At 50.9% G+C, this 20,600-nt stretch overlaps 9 protein-coding genes across 9 annotated transcripts; 6 read left to right on the top strand and 3 right to left on the bottom strand.

Moving 5' to 3' along the window:
- Positions 1–30: 30 nt before the first annotated feature.
- N7511_004726 (M protein repeat protein) lies at positions 31–2,757 on the bottom strand (the record flags this gene model as incomplete). The annotated part of the gene is made up of 3 exons (XM_057127151.1): positions 31–972; positions 1,029–2,512; positions 2,568–2,757. The coding sequence occupies 3 exons, from the start codon at positions 2,755–2,757 to the stop codon at positions 31–33; spliced, it is 2,616 nt and encodes an 871-aa protein (XP_056986041.1).
- A 533-nt stretch (positions 2,758–3,290) lies between these two features.
- On the top strand, positions 3,291–4,818 carry N7511_004725 (H(+)-transporting V1 sector ATPase subunit H; the record flags this gene model as incomplete). Its single annotated transcript, XM_057127150.1, has 3 exons — positions 3,291–3,585; positions 3,643–4,156; positions 4,206–4,818. 3 exons carry the CDS (start codon positions 3,291–3,293, stop codon positions 4,816–4,818), a joined length of 1,422 nt encoding a protein of 473 aa, XP_056986040.1.
- Positions 4,819–5,253: 435 nt separating this feature from the next.
- Positions 5,254–6,914, top strand: N7511_004724 (Zn(II)2Cys6 transcription factor; the record flags this gene model as incomplete). Its single annotated transcript, XM_057127149.1, has 3 exons — positions 5,254–5,449; positions 5,504–6,829; positions 6,883–6,914. The coding sequence occupies 3 exons, from the start codon at positions 5,254–5,256 to the stop codon at positions 6,912–6,914; spliced, it is 1,554 nt and encodes a 517-aa protein (XP_056986039.1).
- A 422-nt stretch (positions 6,915–7,336) lies between these two features.
- N7511_004723 (uncharacterized protein) lies at positions 7,337–8,411 on the bottom strand (the record flags this gene model as incomplete). Its single annotated transcript, XM_057127148.1, has 2 exons — positions 7,337–8,293; positions 8,358–8,411. 2 exons carry the CDS (start codon positions 8,409–8,411, stop codon positions 7,337–7,339), a joined length of 1,011 nt encoding a protein of 336 aa, XP_056986038.1.
- Positions 8,412–9,285: 874 nt separating this feature from the next.
- N7511_004722 (uncharacterized protein) lies at positions 9,286–10,369 on the top strand (the record flags this gene model as incomplete). The annotated part of the gene is made up of 5 exons (XM_057127147.1): positions 9,286–9,322; positions 9,481–9,768; positions 9,829–9,903; positions 9,980–10,081; positions 10,170–10,369. The coding sequence occupies 5 exons, from the start codon at positions 9,286–9,288 to the stop codon at positions 10,367–10,369; spliced, it is 702 nt and encodes a 233-aa protein (XP_056986037.1).
- A 2,264-nt stretch (positions 10,370–12,633) lies between these two features.
- Positions 12,634–15,647, top strand: N7511_004721 (uncharacterized protein; the record flags this gene model as incomplete). Its single annotated transcript, XM_057127146.1, has 4 exons — positions 12,634–12,878; positions 13,054–13,993; positions 14,044–15,488; positions 15,560–15,647. The coding sequence occupies 4 exons, from the start codon at positions 12,634–12,636 to the stop codon at positions 15,645–15,647; spliced, it is 2,718 nt and encodes a 905-aa protein (XP_056986036.1).
- A 910-nt stretch (positions 15,648–16,557) lies between these two features.
- N7511_004720 (Apq12 family protein) lies at positions 16,558–17,280 on the top strand (the record flags this gene model as incomplete). Its single annotated transcript, XM_057127145.1, has 3 exons — positions 16,558–16,573; positions 16,661–17,092; positions 17,267–17,280. The coding sequence occupies 3 exons, from the start codon at positions 16,558–16,560 to the stop codon at positions 17,278–17,280; spliced, it is 462 nt and encodes a 153-aa protein (XP_056986035.1).
- A 413-nt stretch (positions 17,281–17,693) lies between these two features.
- N7511_004719 (putative signal sequence-binding GTPase GPN3) lies at positions 17,694–18,569 on the bottom strand (the record flags this gene model as incomplete). Its single annotated transcript, XM_057127144.1, has 1 exon — positions 17,694–18,569. The coding sequence occupies one exon, from the start codon at positions 18,567–18,569 to the stop codon at positions 17,694–17,696; it is 876 nt and encodes a 291-aa protein (XP_056986034.1).
- A 375-nt stretch (positions 18,570–18,944) lies between these two features.
- Positions 18,945–20,237, top strand: N7511_004718 (S-adenosylmethionine synthetase; the record flags this gene model as incomplete). Its single annotated transcript, XM_057127143.1, has 3 exons — positions 18,945–19,030; positions 19,097–19,182; positions 19,237–20,237. The coding sequence occupies 3 exons, from the start codon at positions 18,945–18,947 to the stop codon at positions 20,235–20,237; spliced, it is 1,173 nt and encodes a 390-aa protein (XP_056986033.1).
- Between the last annotated feature and the right edge of the window lie 363 nt (positions 20,238–20,600).

Here is a 20,600-nt window from a genome sequence, read left to right as displayed (position 1 = left end):
TAAGCAGACATGCATGACACTAGTCTGCCATCATTTCATGGTGCTGTCGACTAGCTCGCGGTAGATCTTCTTCAGATCAGCGATATCAGCGTTCAGCTCTTCGACCTGTTCGCTCTTTTCCCCTAGCATCTCGAGTGTTGTCTGGTATCGTTGGTCGAGGTCGTCAAGTTGAGCTTCGAGTTCTTCCACGCGAGAAGTGGAAATCTGTTTTTCTTCAAGCTCACGCATAAGATCCACGACTTGTTGGCGTGCTTCGTCGCGCTGAGTGGTGACGCGCGCCAACTCATCTTTGGAGCCAGCACGCTCACTCTCCAGCCGGCGCACGGTGGCACTCATGCGCTCAACCAGCTGAACGGAGGGACCGGCACCAGTCGTGGACTCGGAGATGATGTCGTTGATTCCACGCGGCGGTATCTGAGTCCCACCATATGCTGACGGAGTGGCAGGAGTACCAGACTCTGCAAAGTACTCATCCGGCTCGAAGTTAATAGAAGGTGCTTCCAAGATTGACAAACCGGTATTGATGTGCGGCGGCGAGAGAGTCGTCTGGGTTATAGAGGCGGGATAGGAGTTCTGACGGGGTGGTGTGCCAATCTCCGGGGACGCGAAGGGGAAATTGGACGAACGTCGACTTGGAGGTCGGAGGTCGGGAAGAACCGTGTTCATGGCGTCGAGGGTGCTTGAACGCCGTGTAGAAGGAACTGGGGATATTCCGCGGGGGTGTGAGGGCGAGTGAATTTGGTCCCTCCACTTAGCTCGCTCGTCGTCAAGCTTCTGCGTCAAGGTGGCTTCTGATGTCTTCTTTTGTTCGACCAAATCCTTTTGCGCTGACGTGAGCTCATCTGCCGATTTCTCGAGCTTCTGTTGCATTTTCTGCAGCTCTTGCATGCGCTCATCGAGTTTGCTCTCCAGGTCATGCTCGACTTCTTTAGCACTATCCAACTCTTCTTCGAACTTCTTGAGTTTTTGGTTCTAGTATCGGTGTTAATAGCGCTGGCGTAACCAAATGAAGGTGTTTGAGATCTTACCATTTCCCGAATCTTCTTCCGCAGGTCGCTCTCACGTCTGGCAGTATCATCACGCTCCTTCTCTACGTTTGCCAACCGGGAAAGCAGAGAGCCCTCGAGGGTATGCCAATTTTCACTAGCGACCGCGTATTGGGTTTGCAGAGTCTCAATCTGGCGCAGAAGTTTGGCCTGGGTTTCCCCAGTTGCACCCGATGAAGCCTCTTCTGCGCGAGAACGAAGACTTTCCATCTTGCTCTCCAAAACAGATTGCTCGCCCTTCAACTCTGCTTCGAGCATGCGAGCTCTTTCTTTTTCCTGCTCCATCTTCTCTTTGAGTTCGGCAATCTCTCTCTTGGACTTTTCCTCGCCAATATCGCGCTCTATACTCAAACTAGATAATTCCTCTTCCAGTTCGGTAACTCTATGCTTCTCTTGCTCCAAGGCGTCAGAGTTAGCTTTTGTTTCAGCAGCTTCAGCGCGAGAGTTGGCTCGGTTTAGTTGTGACTTGATATCTTGAACAGTCTGAACAAGCGCATTGCGCTCATTCGTGAGAGCTTCCAGGTCCTTTGCTGATTTTGATTGAGAGGACAAAGATTCAGTTGCCTTTTTTTCTGCAGCCTCTGCCCGCTTAGCTCTGACTTCAGAGTTGACTAGGTCACGCTCGAGCTTCTCTGTCTTCTTCTTCATTTCTGCTTGAGACTTGTTGTTGTCGGTGAGTTGCTGACGGAGCTTTTTGATCACAGTCCGATGATCCATCTCCGACTTGGAAAGTTTTTGCCCTTCTTCAAGAAGCAATGCAATCTTCTCGTCCTTTTCCAACAATTGCTTTTGGGTACTGCCAGGGGTAGCGCTTGCTGCAGCAATCTTAGCAGATTCTGCAGCATCTTTGGCCAGATATTTAAGCTTTGACTGTAATGCGTCGATCCTTTCAATATAGCCGTGGATTTCTTCTTGCCATTGAGACTCGGCAGCTTTATGATCAGCCTGCAGGCGAGCAACATCCGGATTCTGGGCTTCATCTGGTGTCTCTGCGGGCACGTCAAGGCTAACGCGAGGACTGTCACTCAAACCGCCAACACTGAGTGTCTCATTGCGTTGGGACTCATGTAGGTCTTGGCTGGTCTTTTCCGAATCCACTACTGGCTGGACCACATCTACAGAGTCTCTGGGTGCAGAGTCCGGTACGCTGACATCCGCAGAAACGTGTGACGAGACCCCTGAGTCGTAGCTCATTCTCGGGGAATCCAGTCCACTGATAGTGTTCTGCTCATTGGGCGGGGTAATCTTAGAGTCATCCCCTACGTTCACATTCGATGCAATGCTAGAATCGATATCCATACTTGAACGGGCCCCGTTACTAGGTACCGGACTAGCAGGCGGCGATGAAACTCGGCTTTGGGGAGACTGCGAGGCAAGGTTGGAAGCGTTTGATTTCACCATGGCGCGGGCTAGACGCTCCTGAAGCCGGTCATTCCTGCGCGCAGTTGATGCACTGCGGGAAACAGCTACAAAGACGTTAGCAACTTCACCTAATTGTAATCCACATCAATGAGGGCGTACGAGCAGCAGGTATCTTGCTGATAGGCGCTTCCGCACTCTGCGCATCAGAAGGCTTAGCTGTTGAATTATTCTGCGACGCCTCCTCTTCCATCAAGATGTGGTCAAGCCGAGACTCAACACCCGCCACTGCTTGTTGGAAAAAGGATCCCACTCCCCATTTTTTATTCGATGGCTGTGAGTTCTGTGACATTTTAATAGGCTTTAGTGTTGGCAATGCGAACAAACGACTGGTATGCAGCAAAGGCCTCGTGTTTCGCTCGCATGAATTCGGTGGGGGCTGCGCTCGGACGTGGGCTCTTTGAGATCGCGATCACCGTGGGGGGATGACTTGTAATGCGATTTGCAGTCACCAATGCGAATGGCGAGATTATTGAAACCGTACTCGGCAATGCCAACGATCTGGTGAGAGGCTGAAACGAGAGACTGGCGGGATGGACCCCGAATTAGAGTAGGCAGCAGTCTGGGCGCAGATTAAGCTGGCCAATAGAGTGAAGAGCGCAAGTGTCGTTATGAATACACAAAAACGACTCCTCAAACGCAGAATGAGCAAGAAAGAGGGAGAGATGTAGAGACGTAGAAAGTCAAGACGAGTTCGGACCAGACCAGTTGGGATGTCTTGGCGCAGGCTTCCGTCATCCCAAGCTCCCCCGTCCATCTGGACACACCTCCAGTTATCAGACACGACGCTCTTTTTCCCGGCTCGAGTTCTCCAACACTTTCATGATGTCGTTGGAGCCACCCACCTACCTCAGCTCCTTGCAGAACAATATTCGAGCTCGGCCAATTCCATGGGAGGGCGCTGTCCGAGCGGGCAACATCACCGATGACCACCTGAAGAAGATCAAGGCGGTGGACAAGGTGCGCAAGGAGCAGCGCCGCCAGACAATAGAGCAGGATATTGCTGGATACACAGGTCTGCTGGCCGGAGGTGCGCAGGGTAAAAGTGTTTTGGACTCGGCCTCCAGGAGGACCGATATCGTGCAGTACATCCTGGTGCTTGCCTCGGACCTCATTCAAGGTAAGCGCAAAGTTGAGGATGCATTTGAAAGTTAGCATATTGACAACGGTCTTCTAGACGTTCCTTCTCTGGCCGACTCCCTCATCTCTCACCCTGAACCCTACAAGCCATTCCTCCCGTTCCTGCAACACTCGACAAACGCCGAAGACCCAATCCCTCTGCTCACGTCTACTTTCCTCACTGCTCTTGTTTCGCATAGTCTTGTGGCTACTTCGAAGCCCGCTCCTCGGGACAATGAAGCCCTCCCGCAGCTATACACTTATCTTTCGACTTTAACCAAGAACCAAGATAGTGGACTCCAGGACATTGGTGTCCAAGGATTTTCAAACTTGCTCAGAACAACTCAGGCACGGGAGATATTCTGGAAACAAAGGCAGGAAACGCTAGACCCCTTGATCGATACTCTCCGGTCTGCGGCTGGGGGCAAAGATAATGCTAGCTCACTGGGAGGTACCAGCCGCATTGAGCCTGGTCTCGCCGGTGGTGTTGGCCTTCAACTCCTTTACCGTGTGCTTCTAGTTGTTTGGCAGCTTGCTTTCGAGGGCTCTCTTGTCGGCGAAGAACTCCAAGAGTGAGTGAATCTGCTTAGACGGATAGTTACCCCTGCTAACCCCGCTTAGGAACTATGAAATTATTCAACTCTACACCCAGCTCCTGCGCCTTTCGCCGAAGGAGAAGACTACCCGCCTTCTTCTTGCCACCCTGCTCAATCTTTGCTCCAGCAACCGGACCACCCTGCTACCTGTCGCTGTGTTCGTTCGCCTTCCGGCCCTCCTCACCAACCTGGCCGGCCGTCATTTGACCGACCCGGACCTTCTCGAGGATCTCACAGCTCTGTCTTCCATGCTGGATGAATACACCAAGACCCAAACCACCTTTGATCAATACGCCGCCGAAGTTCAGTCGGGCCATCTGCGCTGGTCGCCTCCCCACAAGAACCCCACTTTCTGGAAAGACAACGCCCGTCGGATTGTTGAAGAGTCAAACGGTGCTTTGCCTAAGAAGCTGGCTGAGATTCTGTCTAAGAGTTGGGAAAATGATAAGCAGGTTCTGGCTATCGCTTGCAACGACGTGGGTAGCCTTGTGAAGGAAGTTCCGGAGCGTCGCACGCAGTTGGAGCGACTCGGATTGAAGACTCGGGTAATGGAACTGATGGCTGATAAAGACGAATCAGTACGATGGGAGAGTTTGCATGCTGTGGGCGAATGGCTTCGATACACCTTCGAAGGGTGATCACCTCGTTCTGTTTTGTTGTGTTGATGGCTGTCCCGATGATGAACATATACTCCGGTTGGTCTATACTGTGTATTTCTGCCATAGCGCATCCTCGATTTCTCGTTTCTCATGGAATATTTGCTAGAATAAGACTCAATATGTCCTATCTTGTTTCATTGGGGGAATATCAGACTGTAAATCGGTGGATCTTCGATCGACCGCTAAAGAACCCCAAGATGCACCGCAATAGTCCAAATTCCAGGCAAAGATTGATTGCCCCTTGGATTTCTTCTAAATCTCCTGGTTCTTCTCTTATTCCCAAATTCAATAGACCAATTTACTTAGTTTGTTCAAGGCCAATCCCCAGAAGCAACATTTGCCACGCGGGACTGGGGAATCTCTACATTCCCCGCAGAAATTCTTCGCCGCACATCCCACCAGACCACAGCACCCATGTCGAGATCGTTCACAGGCTGCAAGAGATGTAAGGCGCGGCGACAAAAATGCGACGAGCAGAGGCCAAACTGCGGTCGCTGCCAAACAGCAGGCGAGCAATGCCAATATGCGATGCAGCTGCAGTGGGGAGGACGGGCATTCTCGCGATCGCGCTTCGGAGCCTGCGTCGGCACAGGTGGAATGGAAAGACTTGGTATGTGGACTTTACCAGGAAGTCCTTGACCCAGATCGTCACTAACCGGATCAGAATATTCGCCAGGAGAGTTCATCTACACGACTAAAGCGGCGAAGGCAGCGCAGGCGCAAGCAACGAGATCGACATCGATCTCAGCATCAACATCGGCCAGCACCGGGTCAGATCTCACGCTGTCGCAACCCGTCGACCCTTTTTCGTCCCTTTCCTCCGATCAAAAGGCTTTGCTGCACCATTTCATCAATGACGCTTCCCAGATAACTGCGTGCCACTCCGGCATGCAGCAGGATATTTGTCGAATGCTGGTGCCTATGGCCCTCCAGACTCCCTCGTTGCTCTATGCCACCACTGCGCTCTCGGCGATCCATATTCAGGCCCTACATAATCAATCGGAGACTGTGAAGACTGCACCGGATATTGCCCGGTTGATGGCGCTCAGCCTGGAGCATTTCCGTACTGAGCTACAGAACCCGTCGTCGAAGGACTCCGAGGCGCTGGTGGCGACGGCCCGGACATTATGTCTGGCTGAGATTCATTCCGGGGCGATCAACCCGAATTCATGGAGGGCACATATTGATGGGGCGAGGGCTTTGATGAGAGCTTCTGATGCCGCTGGTGAGGACTCGCTTCAGTCTGCGAGCGGATTCCGTCGCTATCTAGATCGCTGGTATTGGTCGATTGTATCGCTGACAGCTCTGACTGGGAACGGGCCGCCGATTGGAGAGATTTCGGACTTTGCGTCTTCGGATTTGATGGGCTATGGACAATCTCCGGATTACCTAGATGACTATTGGGGGTTCACCGTCGATCTTGCGGCTATTTTCCGGCAGATTGGCGCTGCTGCTTGGCGGGTCAATGAGACTGAGAAGGTTACTCCGGGTTTTGTCGCAGGAGAGATTGACAGCAATGTCGAAGATGATGCTGCATCTCTAGAATTCGCAATCTGGCAGCTCATGGATCGCGAGTCGAGCTCACAGCCCTCGTTCTATCCCGGAGCTGCGCAAGGGTTATCATCTGAAAATGCGCAACAGCTTCTTCTCTGTAACGAGGCTTTCCAGCACAGTGCGCTCATCCAGATTCATCGGCGGCTTCGGAAGACGCCCACTGCATCGCCAGAAGTGCAGCGGTCGGTCCGGCGCATCCTAGAATGTACAGCGCAGATCGGGCCGTCGGCGGGTCTCTCACCTTGGGTCATGTTGACCACACCGATATTCATTGCGGGCTGTGAGGCTTGCGGGGAAGATCGAGACACTGTCAGGCAACTACTCTCTTCCTTGCATGATACTATTCGTGTTCCCAATGTTCTCCAATCTTTGAAATTCTTAGAGCAATACTGGGCTAACAAGCTTGGTGATGAAGAAGATTGGAGTCATTTCCTTGGTATGATCCTCAAGTTTCTCATGTTTGTGATGATATGCTAACTTTCCACATAGACCGAATGCAATTTGATTTCATCCCTTATTAGGGTCAAGTTGGTAAGAGCTTACTTATGTTTTCACGTGCGATGATACACACTTTTTGATTTTGGGTTGGATATATTTGGCTTTGCTTCGTTTCTTTGGCCTGGTTCTTGTCTCGGTTTTGTCATTATAGTATTGTTTGTGAGTTCTGGTGACTGAACATTTGGAGTACATATCAAGCCTGGCGTTTGGAAGCTGTCGCTAGCGATAGATACTCTTCACGCTATTGTATAAATTGCATTCTATTCTTTCGTATTGCTGCAAGAGATGTACAGAGGTAGTAGTGCACAACATGTGATTATATTTAGAGACTATCTACAAGCTAGCTTAGCTATGTTATATCCTAACGGGGTCTGTGCCAAGGTGATATGCATGAGAAATCTTTGTACTATCGTTCAACATAAATAAACAAAACGATCAAGCCATATCACGACGAGGCGGAATGTACAGACTGCCCAGCACCAGGTGCATATTGCACCAGCTGCTGAGAATTTGCGCTTGCGCTTTGTAGCTTCCTATCCCAACTGGCCAATAGCACATTGAGCAGCTCATTGGCAACACCCAACAATAAGAAGATAGCAATAACCTGACCGAAAGTCCATCCCTTTTCCTCCGGATCAAGATCGTTCCGCTGGATAGTCTGTTCCAACGAAACAATCAAGTAAATGCAGAACCCACAGTAAGCCGCTTTATTAAGCGTAAACCGAAGCAACGCCTGCCCGTGCAAGCTCTCCGGGGTCTCATCGGGATCAGTCACCCGATAATCAGGACGATTCACCTCCACAAACCAATTAAAGCCCCTCTTCGTTTGGCCCTCAAGCCGATTTTCACTCCCAGGGTTCCGTCTCCGATGAGCAATAAACCCACAAAGACACGGCAGCATACAAGTAAAAACAATGGCATAGCTAGCCACAATGGCCCCCAAAGTTCCGAGGATGATGTACCGGAAGACAGGCGAGGTAGCTTTGATACTAATACCAAAGATCACATAAACCGTATCCTGATTACATTCCGGCTGGCTGCCAAAGTGCGGGGCTGTAATCCAAACATAGACATTGAACGCGAGGAAGGCAGCCAGCGCCAGTACTTGGATCGCAGCGAAGAAATAGAGTCGCCAGGGACCGAGGCCTGCGTACCGGCCTTTGCTAATTAGGTCCATGCCTAGTACGGCTAGGAGATGGATTACGCAGATCGCGTGGAACAGGGACAGGTCTCCCCGGAAGGTTTGGTAGATTGCCGTGCAGAGGATTGCCAGGCCTTGCATTCCCAGAGCGGAGGAGACACCACGCGAGAATTCTTCTTGGTCTTTGCCTGCGGCGAAGACGCGGAGGAGATAGCTGACTATCGAGCCGCCGAGGCAGAGGGCGTAGATAGATATGCGGATCTGCCGATATGTCAGTGTGGTGTTGGACAGTCGCAGGTAGGATATAGTTTGGCATGGGACTTACTCCGACTCCTGATACATCGGAGTTGGCCACTATGACACAGCTTGTTGAGTTCATCTTGGGTGAAATATGTTCGCTGTAATAGCGTCGCAGCCTTTAGAGCAGTATACGAGCAAGGACATAAATGGAGGGGGAAAGGGGATAGCCCTAACGTTATATCTCAAGCTCGGGGTCAGCCTCCCATATCATCGTTTGTGCGAGCCTGTCTGAAAGCCTCGTAAAAGCCCCGAAGTCCGAAGTTCCGATCAATCTGCACGACAGAGAAAAAAGACAGCCAAGGAAAGAGTCATGAAAAAAGAGGCACCCGGGCACGAAAGTGCCACAGCAAGCTCATTGCGCCACAAATTGCAGCTCGCATTCTCGCATTCGGGACCCCGAGATCGTCATAAACACCACAACAAGCAGAGGCTGAGCCTGCCAAGCAAGTGATAGTTGTTGCGGTTGCAGGCTTCGTCGGGCTGCAATTGGGTCGCCTGGGGATTCCTCCCCGTGTGGCTTACGGATTGTGCTTACTGCAGGAACCGCTAGGCCTAACTGAGGGCTCACAGGGTCTTCCGGTCGACGCCAGAAATTTAGTCTCGCCAATCGAGGCGCATGATTGGGTGAAGGGTGTACAACTGTATCTTGCGATGCAGTCATTCGTATCCTTCATCGTGAATTAACACTCAATGTGGGAAGGGGTCTTTTTCAGCCTCCCGCGTAGTTTACCACTTTTGCCCCAGGTCTGGCGGAGCGAGGCTTTTTGCTGCTGTATCGTGGGATTTCTTTTGGGGCTTGAGGCTTTCTTATAAGACACCATGTTGCTCGTATTCTTGTGATAGGATAAGTCAAATTGTTTCTGCTCTTTTTCCTTTGTTTTACTTCTCTTTGCAATCTTCAGCTTTGACTACAGTATTGTATCCAACTGCCTGTTGGTGATAATTCGCCCATCATGGATATGGACAATGTTGCATCTCCAGCTATCAACAGTAAGTCATGTCTTAGGCTCTTTTGCTTTGTTTTTGAAAAAGGCAGGGCGCATGCAGCAAATTGCTTAATCCTCCTTGCAAAACCACATGCATAGTGATGAACCAATCCTTTCGCGTTTCGTGTCTCTTTTCTGATCATACCCGCCTCTCTACTGTAGTATGGACGTTCTTCGCCCTTGCAGCTCTCGACATTGCAGCCAATGCTGCAGCTGGACCTGCAGCTGTTGCGACCGCCGCGCACGTCAATGGCAGTCCGTTGACGGCTAGAGCTATGCAGATCGGTGCGATCGCCGGTGTGACTAAATCTGGAGTGTTGGCTTTTGTTGAATTCGTTGGATATGCTGGCTTGCCAACGCCAGCATGGATTTTACTCGTTTTGATGGCTAGTAGTTTTGGTATATGTGTGTTGATCACTGCGGAGGTCAGCAACTTGGTGCTTGGAGAAGGTGAGTACATGTTCTCTCTGTCTGGTGCGAGTGGCAGAGATTAGGTTTGACTGTAAACAGCACCGAGTGCGTTGCTCATTGCTGCTGTTGTCGCTGCCATTCCACTTGCTGGTGAATGTATTGGTATATATCAGTGTAAGTACTTTATCCTTGGTCATGTATCCAGGTCCCCAAAAGATAGGTTTTGCTGATACTTGCTTCATCTTTCCAGCGGCTGGAGGATTATACGGTGGTAAACCTCAGTCCCAAATCATGGTTATAGGGCTTGATGCCTTGGGAGGATATGTGTTTGCACGGATGTGCCATAATCTAGGTCAGTCAGAAGCCTTCGTCTTCGCGATGCCCTTGGAGTCCACGTCTACCTTATACTTGCATTTACTCACCCTGGCTACTCACAACAGGCTACGATATATGTCCTTACCATGTCGCTGCTGCCGCTGGCGCTGTATATGGCGTGATCACTGGTTTCTTCCATACAATCCTTGGTTGCATTGCCGGAGCAACCTACTATGAAAGTCACAATGGTAATTACACAGTCCGAAATGTGTTTGGAACTGCAGAGGGGTATAACCCTAATTGGCACCGAGATATACACGCGTGATATGAATATATGGCATGAGGCATGGGCTAATGGAACACTATATACGACTACTGTAATTATGTTGAATTTATTATTTTGAGCGAACTCTGTGACTGCGCATTCGTCTTCTTGTTTATCATCCATACACTTCAAGCCAAAATTAGATCTCGAACAGGATCAAACAATAACCTGTCCACCATTGTATGGGCCCCTTGGTGTGAAGTGCGTATTCCAGCAGTGGACTCATGTCTCGGCTCTCTTTTATCCAGTCGGTTTGTCCGAGAACTCCAATATCAGACAATACAGCCTCGGTTGAAACGTCTAGATACACTGGCGAGACAGAGTAGACGCGCAGATGGGTCCAGGGTTCCGCAAACGCTTCCCATGGTGAAACCAACCGGCGGCTATTCCTGGTAATTTACTATGGATCCAGAATCCTTGATTGATCGACCCTTTATGGAGTCGAGCTATCCAATTCTTAAATGCGTGACATGTTCGGGGTGAGACAGTCTATGGTCTAGACCGCCAAGGGGGTGGAGTCAACGGGGTTGCAGAAGCCACTTTTCTTTTGACGTACAGCTGAATGAACTGGGATAGCTGGTGAGTGTTGTGTATGGCTTTTAGTCTGTGTGGGCAAAGTAGGCGGGCTGGGCTATTGATCCCTTTGTTGGAGTCGGAATCAGCGGGACTATATAATTGGAAGTAAATTAAGGGGACTTCAGAATTACTCCGAAAGTACTATCGATGATAGGAGTATAGTATTAAATGAGTTCAATCAAACATTTCACAATTAATCCCACAAACAGCTATTATTCCAGAACGAACGGATGCTTGCGATCAATCTGTCTCTGGCAGCCAAGGTGGACCCTGACGGGGCAGCCCTATACACTGGCGCCGGCATCAATCACTCAATGGTGTGACAATAGATCAAGCCACTACCTAAATTTAGCTCTTTTACTTCGCTATGAAAGGGTTGAAAAACATTCCTGGGACCAGGGCAGAGCTGCTTTTATGCGTCATTCAGCGCGACCGAGGGTTTGAGCTAAGTCTGGTGGTCACCACCCAAGACCGACAAAACCTCCCTGTGAAAGGGTGAGACGCAAGCAATGCCTATTTCCAGACGCCGGTTCTTTATGAATGAAGTTTAGCGCTCAACCAGAATTTTCCGAGTCCAGGTTCACTGATGCATGGGAGTCTGAGACCCATTGACCATGAAGTCTACGGATTTAGCATCCTATCCGAGGGCCCAATCAGCCCCGAAGGATGAGAATTGCAGTGTCAGCTTGACCAGTGGGGGGGTCATCAGAACCGAGCAGTTTCCTGTGTGACATACTGAAGCTTCAGGCCAGCGCATCACAATCTGCCCTGGTGCAATCAGATTGGCTCCAGTTGTATCCAATGTGACCGTGAGAGCCTTAGCGCTTTAGCTGAAGAAATCCATGCCACGCGCTGGTCCGAGCTGGCGAGACGCCGAGTCGATCAGAGGAGAGATTGATCTGATTGGTGGCGTACACGGCAGGGTTCGTGTAGCGTGCATCCCAGGATTGCGCACGTTCGTTGGCGTCTCTGACTATCACAAAATTGAGGGAGATATACTCCGTAAGGGGAAAAGGGGGCAGCTCCACCGACGATCCGAGGAGAGAGTATAGAGTTAAGTTGTACAGTCGAGAACCCCTTAATCTATTGAATATTAACTTTCGAACAACCTCCGAGTCGATGAATAAGATGAAGACGAAGAGAGGCATTCAACCTGGGAATCTGTAGAACAGTAGAACGTAGGCGGTCAAACCAGCTGGGCAGTACCCGCGTCCTACCCCTGAATCGCCAAGCCTCTCCAAACCTCCTCGACTCAAGGGGTGGTCGGCTCACTATTGAAGCCTTTCGTTGTTCAATGCGGTAGTTGGGTCTGGAGTGTCTTGATTCCATGGCTGGCTACTCAGGCATGCTCGGAGCAGTCCTGAACCTCCAACAGCAAAGATCCATGTGCTTCTCCCCTCGTCGATCCCCAGGCCTATCTCCATTGTATTGCCAATGGAATCAATGCAAAGGATAGACCCACCTCCCCCCCTGCGCTCCACGCTGACTCGGAGCTACTGAATGGCGTCTGGAACCCACGGGCGGTTTGCGCCAATCGCCCTAAGCCTCTTCCTACCTTTCTCCTTTTTCTTCCTTGACCTTTGATATCTCCTGAGAATAATATTTTCCCTTTTCGGCGCTTTTCTACTTTCCGTGTTAATCGGCATTGTCGATCGATGGCTATTTTTTGATACGGTCCAGGGTGTTTCATGGCGTCTCTTGTTCTCGGCGCTCCGTCAGAGAGCTTTAGTCTTAATCCTGCCCCTACTCAGTTTCGAAGGAAACCTGTCCCACAGAATGTCGATCTGATCTCGGAACCTACTCACCCCTCCTCTCCCCTTTCGATTGAGGGAGATAAACCCACTCTCATTCCCTCTGCTCCTGTGGATAGACCACCCTCCCCTTCAACGGCGGATGGAGACTCTTTTATATCGGTCCAAAAGAACCCGAACAGGTATGCGACCTCGCTGACCCCAGATCTTGGCTTCTTCTCCCCTCCGCCTCCCCCCGGACCTCGATAGACCCTCCTTTTCCTTCTGACTATTGGTCGATTGACAAGGATGTGGCATATACATGCCGCTCCGCTTCTCCAACTACTGGAAGACTAATCCCGTGCCCCTGTCTATCAGATATTCCCGACGAGCACCCCCCAAGCCGCTCCAACTGGATACTGCGGCGTCCCGGCCTGGTTCTGCCGCATTCCTGAGATCGGTACTCGACGAAGACGACGACGACGGGCCAGACTACTTTGACGAAGAATACGAACACCAGTTCACATATGGAACCGCAACCCCCTTACACAGTCGACTAGATAGCGAACCATTCATCCCGGTCCTCAAGTCCCCTCCTCCAACACGACGGGCAACGAGTATGGCATTGCACCTCCCTATGAACCGACCCCCTCTACATATCGACGTGGATTCGCGATCAATGTCAATGAGTTCGACGGACCCCAGACTCCCCAAGACACCAGGCAATAAGATCAGTTCCTTCTTTGGCTGGAAGGCGGCGAATAACAACAATAATATAACAACATCTCCTGGAGCTGAATCGTCCAGCACTGAGATATCCGACTCGGGTCGCTCTACAATGCCTTCCCCGATGCCACCGTTAGCAAACGTTCCTATGAAACCTCCTTCTCCCTATGATACCAAGAGCAATGGCTACAATCTCCCGGCACGGACTCCGTCAGTTGGATCTGGGAGTTTGAAGGAGAATGTATTTGTGTCTAAAATTTCGGACCTGGAGAATGAATTAAGAGAGATAAGCTCTGAATTGGCAGGGTCTATACGCCGAGAGATGGATCTGGAGGATCTAGTGGAACGTTTACAATTAGAAGGTCCGGATTCCAACCGCCGGACTAGTGACTATTTCTCGGATTCAGGGACTAGTTCTGTTCGATATGCTTCAGACGCTGGCCGGTCAGAAGATATTGAGAAGATCCGTCGTGCTGCAGAACAGGAAAGAGCTCAACTCAAGGTCGAATTATCCCAAAAGCTGCAAGAAGAACGCTCCAAACGAACAGCGTCTGAGTCGCATGTTCAAATTCTGGAGAGTCAGGTTCAACAGGTAAGGTCCTTTCAGCCCTAGACAAACAGAACCCCCTAACATTGTCATAGCTTCGACGGGATAGAGTCGACTTGTCTGATATGTCGTCTAAAACCAAAGAACTTGAGACTGCTCTGGAAAACACCAAGCGCAAGTTACTTGAAGAGAGACAGTCCAAGGACAATTTTGAAGACTTGCTTACCGCCATGCGAGTCGAGCTTGAACAGTTGCGCAACGACCGAGACGAGCTTCGGGATAATAATAAGCTTGCAGAAGAAATTGAAGCTCTTAAAATCGAAAATGCCTCACTGGCCCAATTACAAGGCGGTCGATTCGCTTCGATCGCCGAGGAAGGTAGTTCACCCAGGAATTCAGCATTTGGATTATCACGATCGAACTCCCTCGCTCGCAAGCCCAGCGGCCTCGCCCGTTCGGGTTCACTATCTCGATCCAACTCCCTTTCCAACAACGGGGGCAAATCACCCGAAACACGTGAGTCGTTGAATGACAAGGTCAACGACATCGAGGTTCAACGCGATGTCCTTCACAGAACGCTGCGCAGTCTGCTCGATCGTCAAGCATACCAGGCCCGTGAATATGAGAAGCGGACCCGTATGCTTGAGATGGAGCTTGCTCGGGCCCAGCAATCGGGCCAGCCCCGGCGGCTGGGCTACCAGCGGGAGGTATATAGTCTTCGTGATGAAGTCAACCATCTGCGCATGCGCGCTGAAGATGCTATGGACGGGAAATGGCAGTCCGAGAAAAACCTTGCTGGTCTCAAGATGGACTTGGACCGTGCTGAACAAGAGACCAGCTCCTTGCGCGCTCTTCTCCAGGAGGATACTGCTGCTTCTGATGAATGGAAATCCAACCCAGAGGACTTTGCGGAAGTCATGGCGACTTCCTCCTCTTTGGAATCTGCCTACCAACATCTGCAGGCCGATAGGGCAGCGGCCGAGGCGAATGTCGCTAATTCAGAAGAGCTTACCTCTTCCCTTGACCGTACAGAGTCCCTGGCCAACAAGATTCAGTACCAGCTTCGAAACAATGCCTCTCTACACGCCCGGCTAGCAGAGGCTATTGACAAGGGTGAAAATGATCAGAAGATCTCAGTCAACCGAATCAATGTTCTGCAGAACCGCCTGAAGGAATTAGAGGATGTCCTCTTGGTGGCCCAGCAAACTTCCGAAGAGGAGATGAGCAAGCACGAGGAGGAGGTTCGCCTCTTGAGAGAGAGCCAAAATGCCCAGCTTACGCGTATGAAGAACGGAGGCCGCGGCCTCGTTGGTCTTTCACCCCGGCCACCGAGCACGCCCTTCGACGCCCGCTCGCCGCGTCTGGATCAGACCTCGAGTGGTGACGGCGTTCCCTTGACCGATGTTGTCCAGGCCGAGGTTCTCGAACGACGAGTCAAGGATCTTGAGAAGCTCCTCCGCGATGCGGATATGGAGATGGAGCAAGTGGTTGGACGCATGAACCGCACGCAGATCCATGTCGCCCAGCTTCAAACTGACAGGTAAGAAATCCCTTTTCCTTGACTATCCGTGTCCGGGTTTTCATTTGACATTTCACTAACATAATACACAGAGAGGATGCTCTTCGCCTGACCCGTCAACTCCAAAGCGAGATTCAGACTGAGCGCGACGCTCTGAGGTCACTCATGAACGCCTTATAGATCTCGCGCATTGTCTTTTCCTGTTCTTATTATACCACACCTGCATCCACATCTACACTCCCATCCACCGCGATCGCGAGTCCCTGATGTCCTGGAGTTCTACCTGGAGTATTTCTGCAGTCCTGTTTTGGACTCTTTCTTTTATATGTGAAGTTTACGCGCGTGGCACCGCGCTGACTGTGTCCAAACTTTGGCTTTGGCGTTGGTCTTTTTTACAGACCGGATTGGTGGGGACTGCGACCATGCTTGTATATAAAAACCGCCTTTATTGTGGTAAATATTTAATTGAATGTACAGTATAACCTGTTATAAAGTTGAAACCTAAGCATTTGAAAGTATCCAATTAGTTGAGATTGACTTGGGGGAGACAATAAGTTGTTGATCCCCGGGGCCGTGACCTTTCACATGCCATGTTTGATTGTTTTGCACCTGTCGGGTGTCACTTGGATATCAACTTCTTCAGTATACTCAACTGTTGATCGCATCGGCATATAACATTATACCCTGTCGTATCTCAGCGTTCTCTCCAGCTGATCGCACTTTGCAACCTCCTCTTGCGATACCTTCTCGCGACCGATCTAAAACCACAGAAGCACCGTCCGCAACGAACAAAGGACTCTCGAATCCTTAAACACCGTCGAACCGGAACGCAACAAAAGAAAGCGATACTCTCACCCCTGTCTCAAACTCGCTTTCTCGAGAACACCAATTGTCGCCGATCACAAAGACTCCAAGCGGCTACCCCGTCAAAGAGACCTGCGCCTGGCGATAACATAAAGAACCCTTGCATTTCTATCATATCATATTCCACCTCTCGCCTCGACAACACCTATCGCCAACTCATCAACCCAATATCCAAGATCTGAATCTCAACCTGAACCTCAAGCTCAACCTCCAACAAGCAGCGACCATGGATTTCCTACCAGGTACATACTGTCGCATCACACCCCCACCCAAACCAAACCACTCACCCCCATAACAACCATAAACTAATAACCCATAACCACAACCAGAGAACCTACAAACAATCCTCCAAAACCCAACAGTATCCTACCTCCAATCAACAACCCAAGCCCATCTCACCTCGCGCCTCACGGAGCTCCGAACAACAATCCTACAACCATACCTGATCGAACCACTATCAACCCTCCTGACAAGCTACTCCGGCGCCATGCCGGATTTGCTCTCAATCTGCCTGCTAGCCATTATAATTCTGGTCTCGCTGAAGATCCTCGACTATGCATTCCGCATGATTATGTTCTGGGTGGTGCTGGCGTTCCGACTTGTCTTTTGGGGCTCGTTGTTCGGCGCTGGGTATTATGTGTATCGTGTCGGTGTTGAGGATGCGGCGAGGGATGCCGGGTGGCTGTTTGGTGTTGTTGCTGGGTTTGTGGGGGATTATGTTGAGAAGAGTCAGGGGAAAGCCGCTGCTTATGTTGGGGGAAGTAGGTCTTTAATTCAAGTTATTGCAGGCTATTCTTTTTTGGGGACTTTTTTCATATGCCGTTGGGGTAAACGATGAATGCAATGGCAATGGCAATGCGATATGCGGCGTGAGTGGAAAATTGAGAGCGTTTTGTGTATGGGCACTTTCTTTTCGGCTTGCTGGGTTGGTCTAGCGGGTGTTGGTTGACTTGGAGGTTAGATATGGTATATTGCATGAAATTCTTTTTGGTTTCATTATCGGTTCTATCATGTGGGGTATCTGGTTATATCCATGTGAGAATTTTCCTTCAGGCTGGTGGCTCCTGTCATCGTTGTCTCAGGCAACTTTTATTTCCGACCGGATTCAAGATTCAAAAGTCATACACCTTGTATCATGGGGCGGGAAGGACACCCGCTTCGTAGATCATCCGAATCTGCCAGCTCAGCAATGCACAGTGCAAGGAGTATCGGGGGGGGTGGAATGTTCTCGCTTTAAAAGAAATCGGTGTAGGCTGCAGCAGGATTGCAGCTGCAGGTGACATGTCTGCATTTCCGGATGTGATCGGTCGTGAACGAGCCGGGGCTCGCTGCATTCCGTATGCAGCGTATCAATTATTGGATTCAGTCCTCGTAGTTGGCCTCGACCTCGACCTCATCCTTGGGTTCTCTTGGTTCCTGGGCCTCGTGGTACTGAATGGCATCATCGATATGGCTCAAGATCGCACCCACACTGTCCTCATCCGAGACATCCAGCTGCAAGAATGAAACCATGCTGAAGTCGTCGATCAGCTGAGCCACGGCACGATTCAACTGCTTGAAGGATCCACCGCTCATCAATGCATCCGTTGCCATGGGGTTGGCACTAGCGGTAAGATCGTCCTCCTCCTTATCCTGCAGCAGTTGCACGTCCACATTGGTAAAACGTCTCAACTCCCTGCGTGAGACCATATCGCGGACCTGATCCATCTTACTGAGAATGTTGACGTGGGGAATCTCCAACATCAACATGGCAGACATGGCACTGAGAGTTCCGGCGAAGAATTTGGCCTTGTCGATCACGAAGGTACTCTCGAGGAGATAGGCGGCGCACATGTTGATGTTCAGGGGACCTTGACGAGAGAGGAATGTGGTGAGGGATGGGAGGAGTGGAATATGCGTGTAGAGTTCGATCTGACCCGGCATATCGAAGATAATCAGATACTCCTCGCTCAGTGGCTCCAGCGCCTCTGATAGGAATTCCAGATTCTGCAACAAGAACTCGAAGCAATAGATCAGGCCTCCATTGGGGCCCAGACCCATCTCCTCCATCACATCCTCTAAGGTGATCAGATCGCGAATGTCGAGGTCTGGTTCGTAGCTAAAGGTTTCGGCGGCGGGGTCGAGGTTGACATAGAAACAGCTGCGACGAGTCGACTGCAGGTGTTGGATCATAGCATTGCTGAAGGTGGTCTTGCCTGCCCCTGCAGGGCCCATAACCAGGACACCAAACTTGGACATGATGTAGGGTAAAGCTGGTGCTAGTGCTTGCGATTGCTATATAAAAAAGAAAAGCAGTCTATCTCTTATCGCGTCGGGTAAGGAGAAAATTGCACTGCCGGGATCTGCCCGGCCTCACCGCTCTCCGAGGCCTCACCGCCCTGGTGATCGCGCCATCACGGGGGACAGAAAGTACGGCGTACATCGGTACATTGGCAGTACCTGGTTGGTCCCCACTTGGACTGCATATTTATTGGTACCCGTGGTGTAACTCGCAAAAAAAAAACCCCACCAATTTTTCCCCTCCCCTTCTCTTCCCTTTTCTCCTCCCCAACCGCCCTCTTTCTTTCTCTCTTTTTCTTCTTCCTCCAATTCCCCCCTTTACACATATTCACAATGGGTTCTCTCGCAAACGGCTCCCAGCCCGGCACTTTCCTCTTCACCTCCGAGTCGGTTGGTGAGGGTCACCCTGATAAGATTGCGTGAGTTTGCCCCCTCTTGAGTCTGACATTCGCTCCCAATTCTTTCGAAACTAACACGTTAAACAGCGATCAGGTCTCCGATGCTATTCTCGATGCCTGTCTGGCTGAGGACCCCCTTTCCAAGGTCGCTTGCGAGACCGCCACCAAGACTGGTAGGTTCTGATCTTTCAGGCCAGATATGACCTCGAATCTAACATTTCTCTCAGGTATGATCATGGTCTTCGGTGAGATTACCACCAAGGCTCGTCTGGACTACCAGGCTATCATTCGTGGCGCTATCAAGGACATCGGTTACGATGCTTCCGAGAAGGGCTTCGACTACAAGACCTGCAACGTTCTTGTCGCCATTGAGCAGCAGTCCCCCGATATCGCTCAGGGTCTTCACTACGAGGAGGCTCTTGAGAAGCTCGGTGCCGGTGACCAGGGTATCATGTTCGGCTATGCCACCGACGAGACCCCTGAGCTCCTGCCCTTGACCATCCTTCTCTCTCACAAGCTCAACGCTGCCATGAAGGCTGCTCGTAACGACGGCTCCATCCCCTGGTTGCTCCCCGATACCAAGACCCAGGTCACCATTGAGTACGCTCATGACAACGGTGCCGTCAAGCCTCTGCGCGTTGACACCGTCGTCGTCTCTGCTCAGCACTCTGACGACGTCTCCACTGAGGAGCTCCGTGCCGTTATCAAGGAGAAGATTGTCAAGAAGGTCATCCCCGCTGAGCTCCTTGACGACCGCACTGTCTACCACATCCAGCCCTCTGGCCGCTTCGTCATCGGTGGTCCTCAGGGTGATGCCGGTCTCACTGGCCGTAAGATCATCGTTGACACCTACGGTGGCTGGGGTGCCCACGGTGGTGGTGCTTTCTCCGGAAAGGACTACTCCAAGGTCGACCGCTCGGCCGCCTACGTTGCCCGCTGGATCGCCAAGTCTCTGGTCCATGCCAAGCTTGCCCGCCGTGCCCTCGTCCAGCTCTCCTACGCCATTGGTGTCGCCGAACCCCTCTCCATCTTCGTTGAGAGCTACGGCACCTCTTCCAAGACCTCCGACGAGCTGGTCGAGATCATCCGTAACAACTTTGATCTCCGTCCCGGTGTCATCGTGAAGGACCTTGACTTGGCCAAGCCCATCTACATCCAGACTGCCAAGAACGGTCACTTCACCAACCAGGAGTTCTCCTGGGAGTCCCCCCGGGCCCTCAAGTTCTAAGCGGACTTGACTATGATCCAGTAATGCTGGACATAATTTGACGACCGTGATGAGTTTGCTTTGTTTTCAACAACTCGAAGCACGATGAGCATTAGAATTTAAAAAAAAACCCCTACAAAATCCAGAAGTTGGCTTCCACTTGAGGTCAACTTCCTTGTTTCATTATCTGCATGGTCGCGCAAAAGACGGGCCTTTCGGCGAAGACAAAATTCAACATGATACCACTTTTCATCGGCTGGGAAGGAAGTTTTTTGGCGTTTTTCAGGAGCGACAGTCTTCAACAACCTCACAATACCTCAACACCGTCCACGGTACTCTTTCGAGAATTGGTTGGTCCTGCTTCCACACATGGCTATACTCTCT

Source organism: Penicillium nucicola (genome assembly GCF_028828085.1).
Source record: "Penicillium nucicola strain IBT 29836 chromosome Unknown utg000003l, whole genome shotgun sequence".
NCBI classification, from domain to species: domain Eukaryota; kingdom Fungi; phylum Ascomycota; class Eurotiomycetes; order Eurotiales; family Aspergillaceae; genus Penicillium; species Penicillium nucicola.
This window is presented reverse-complemented; position numbering and strand designations above follow the sequence as displayed.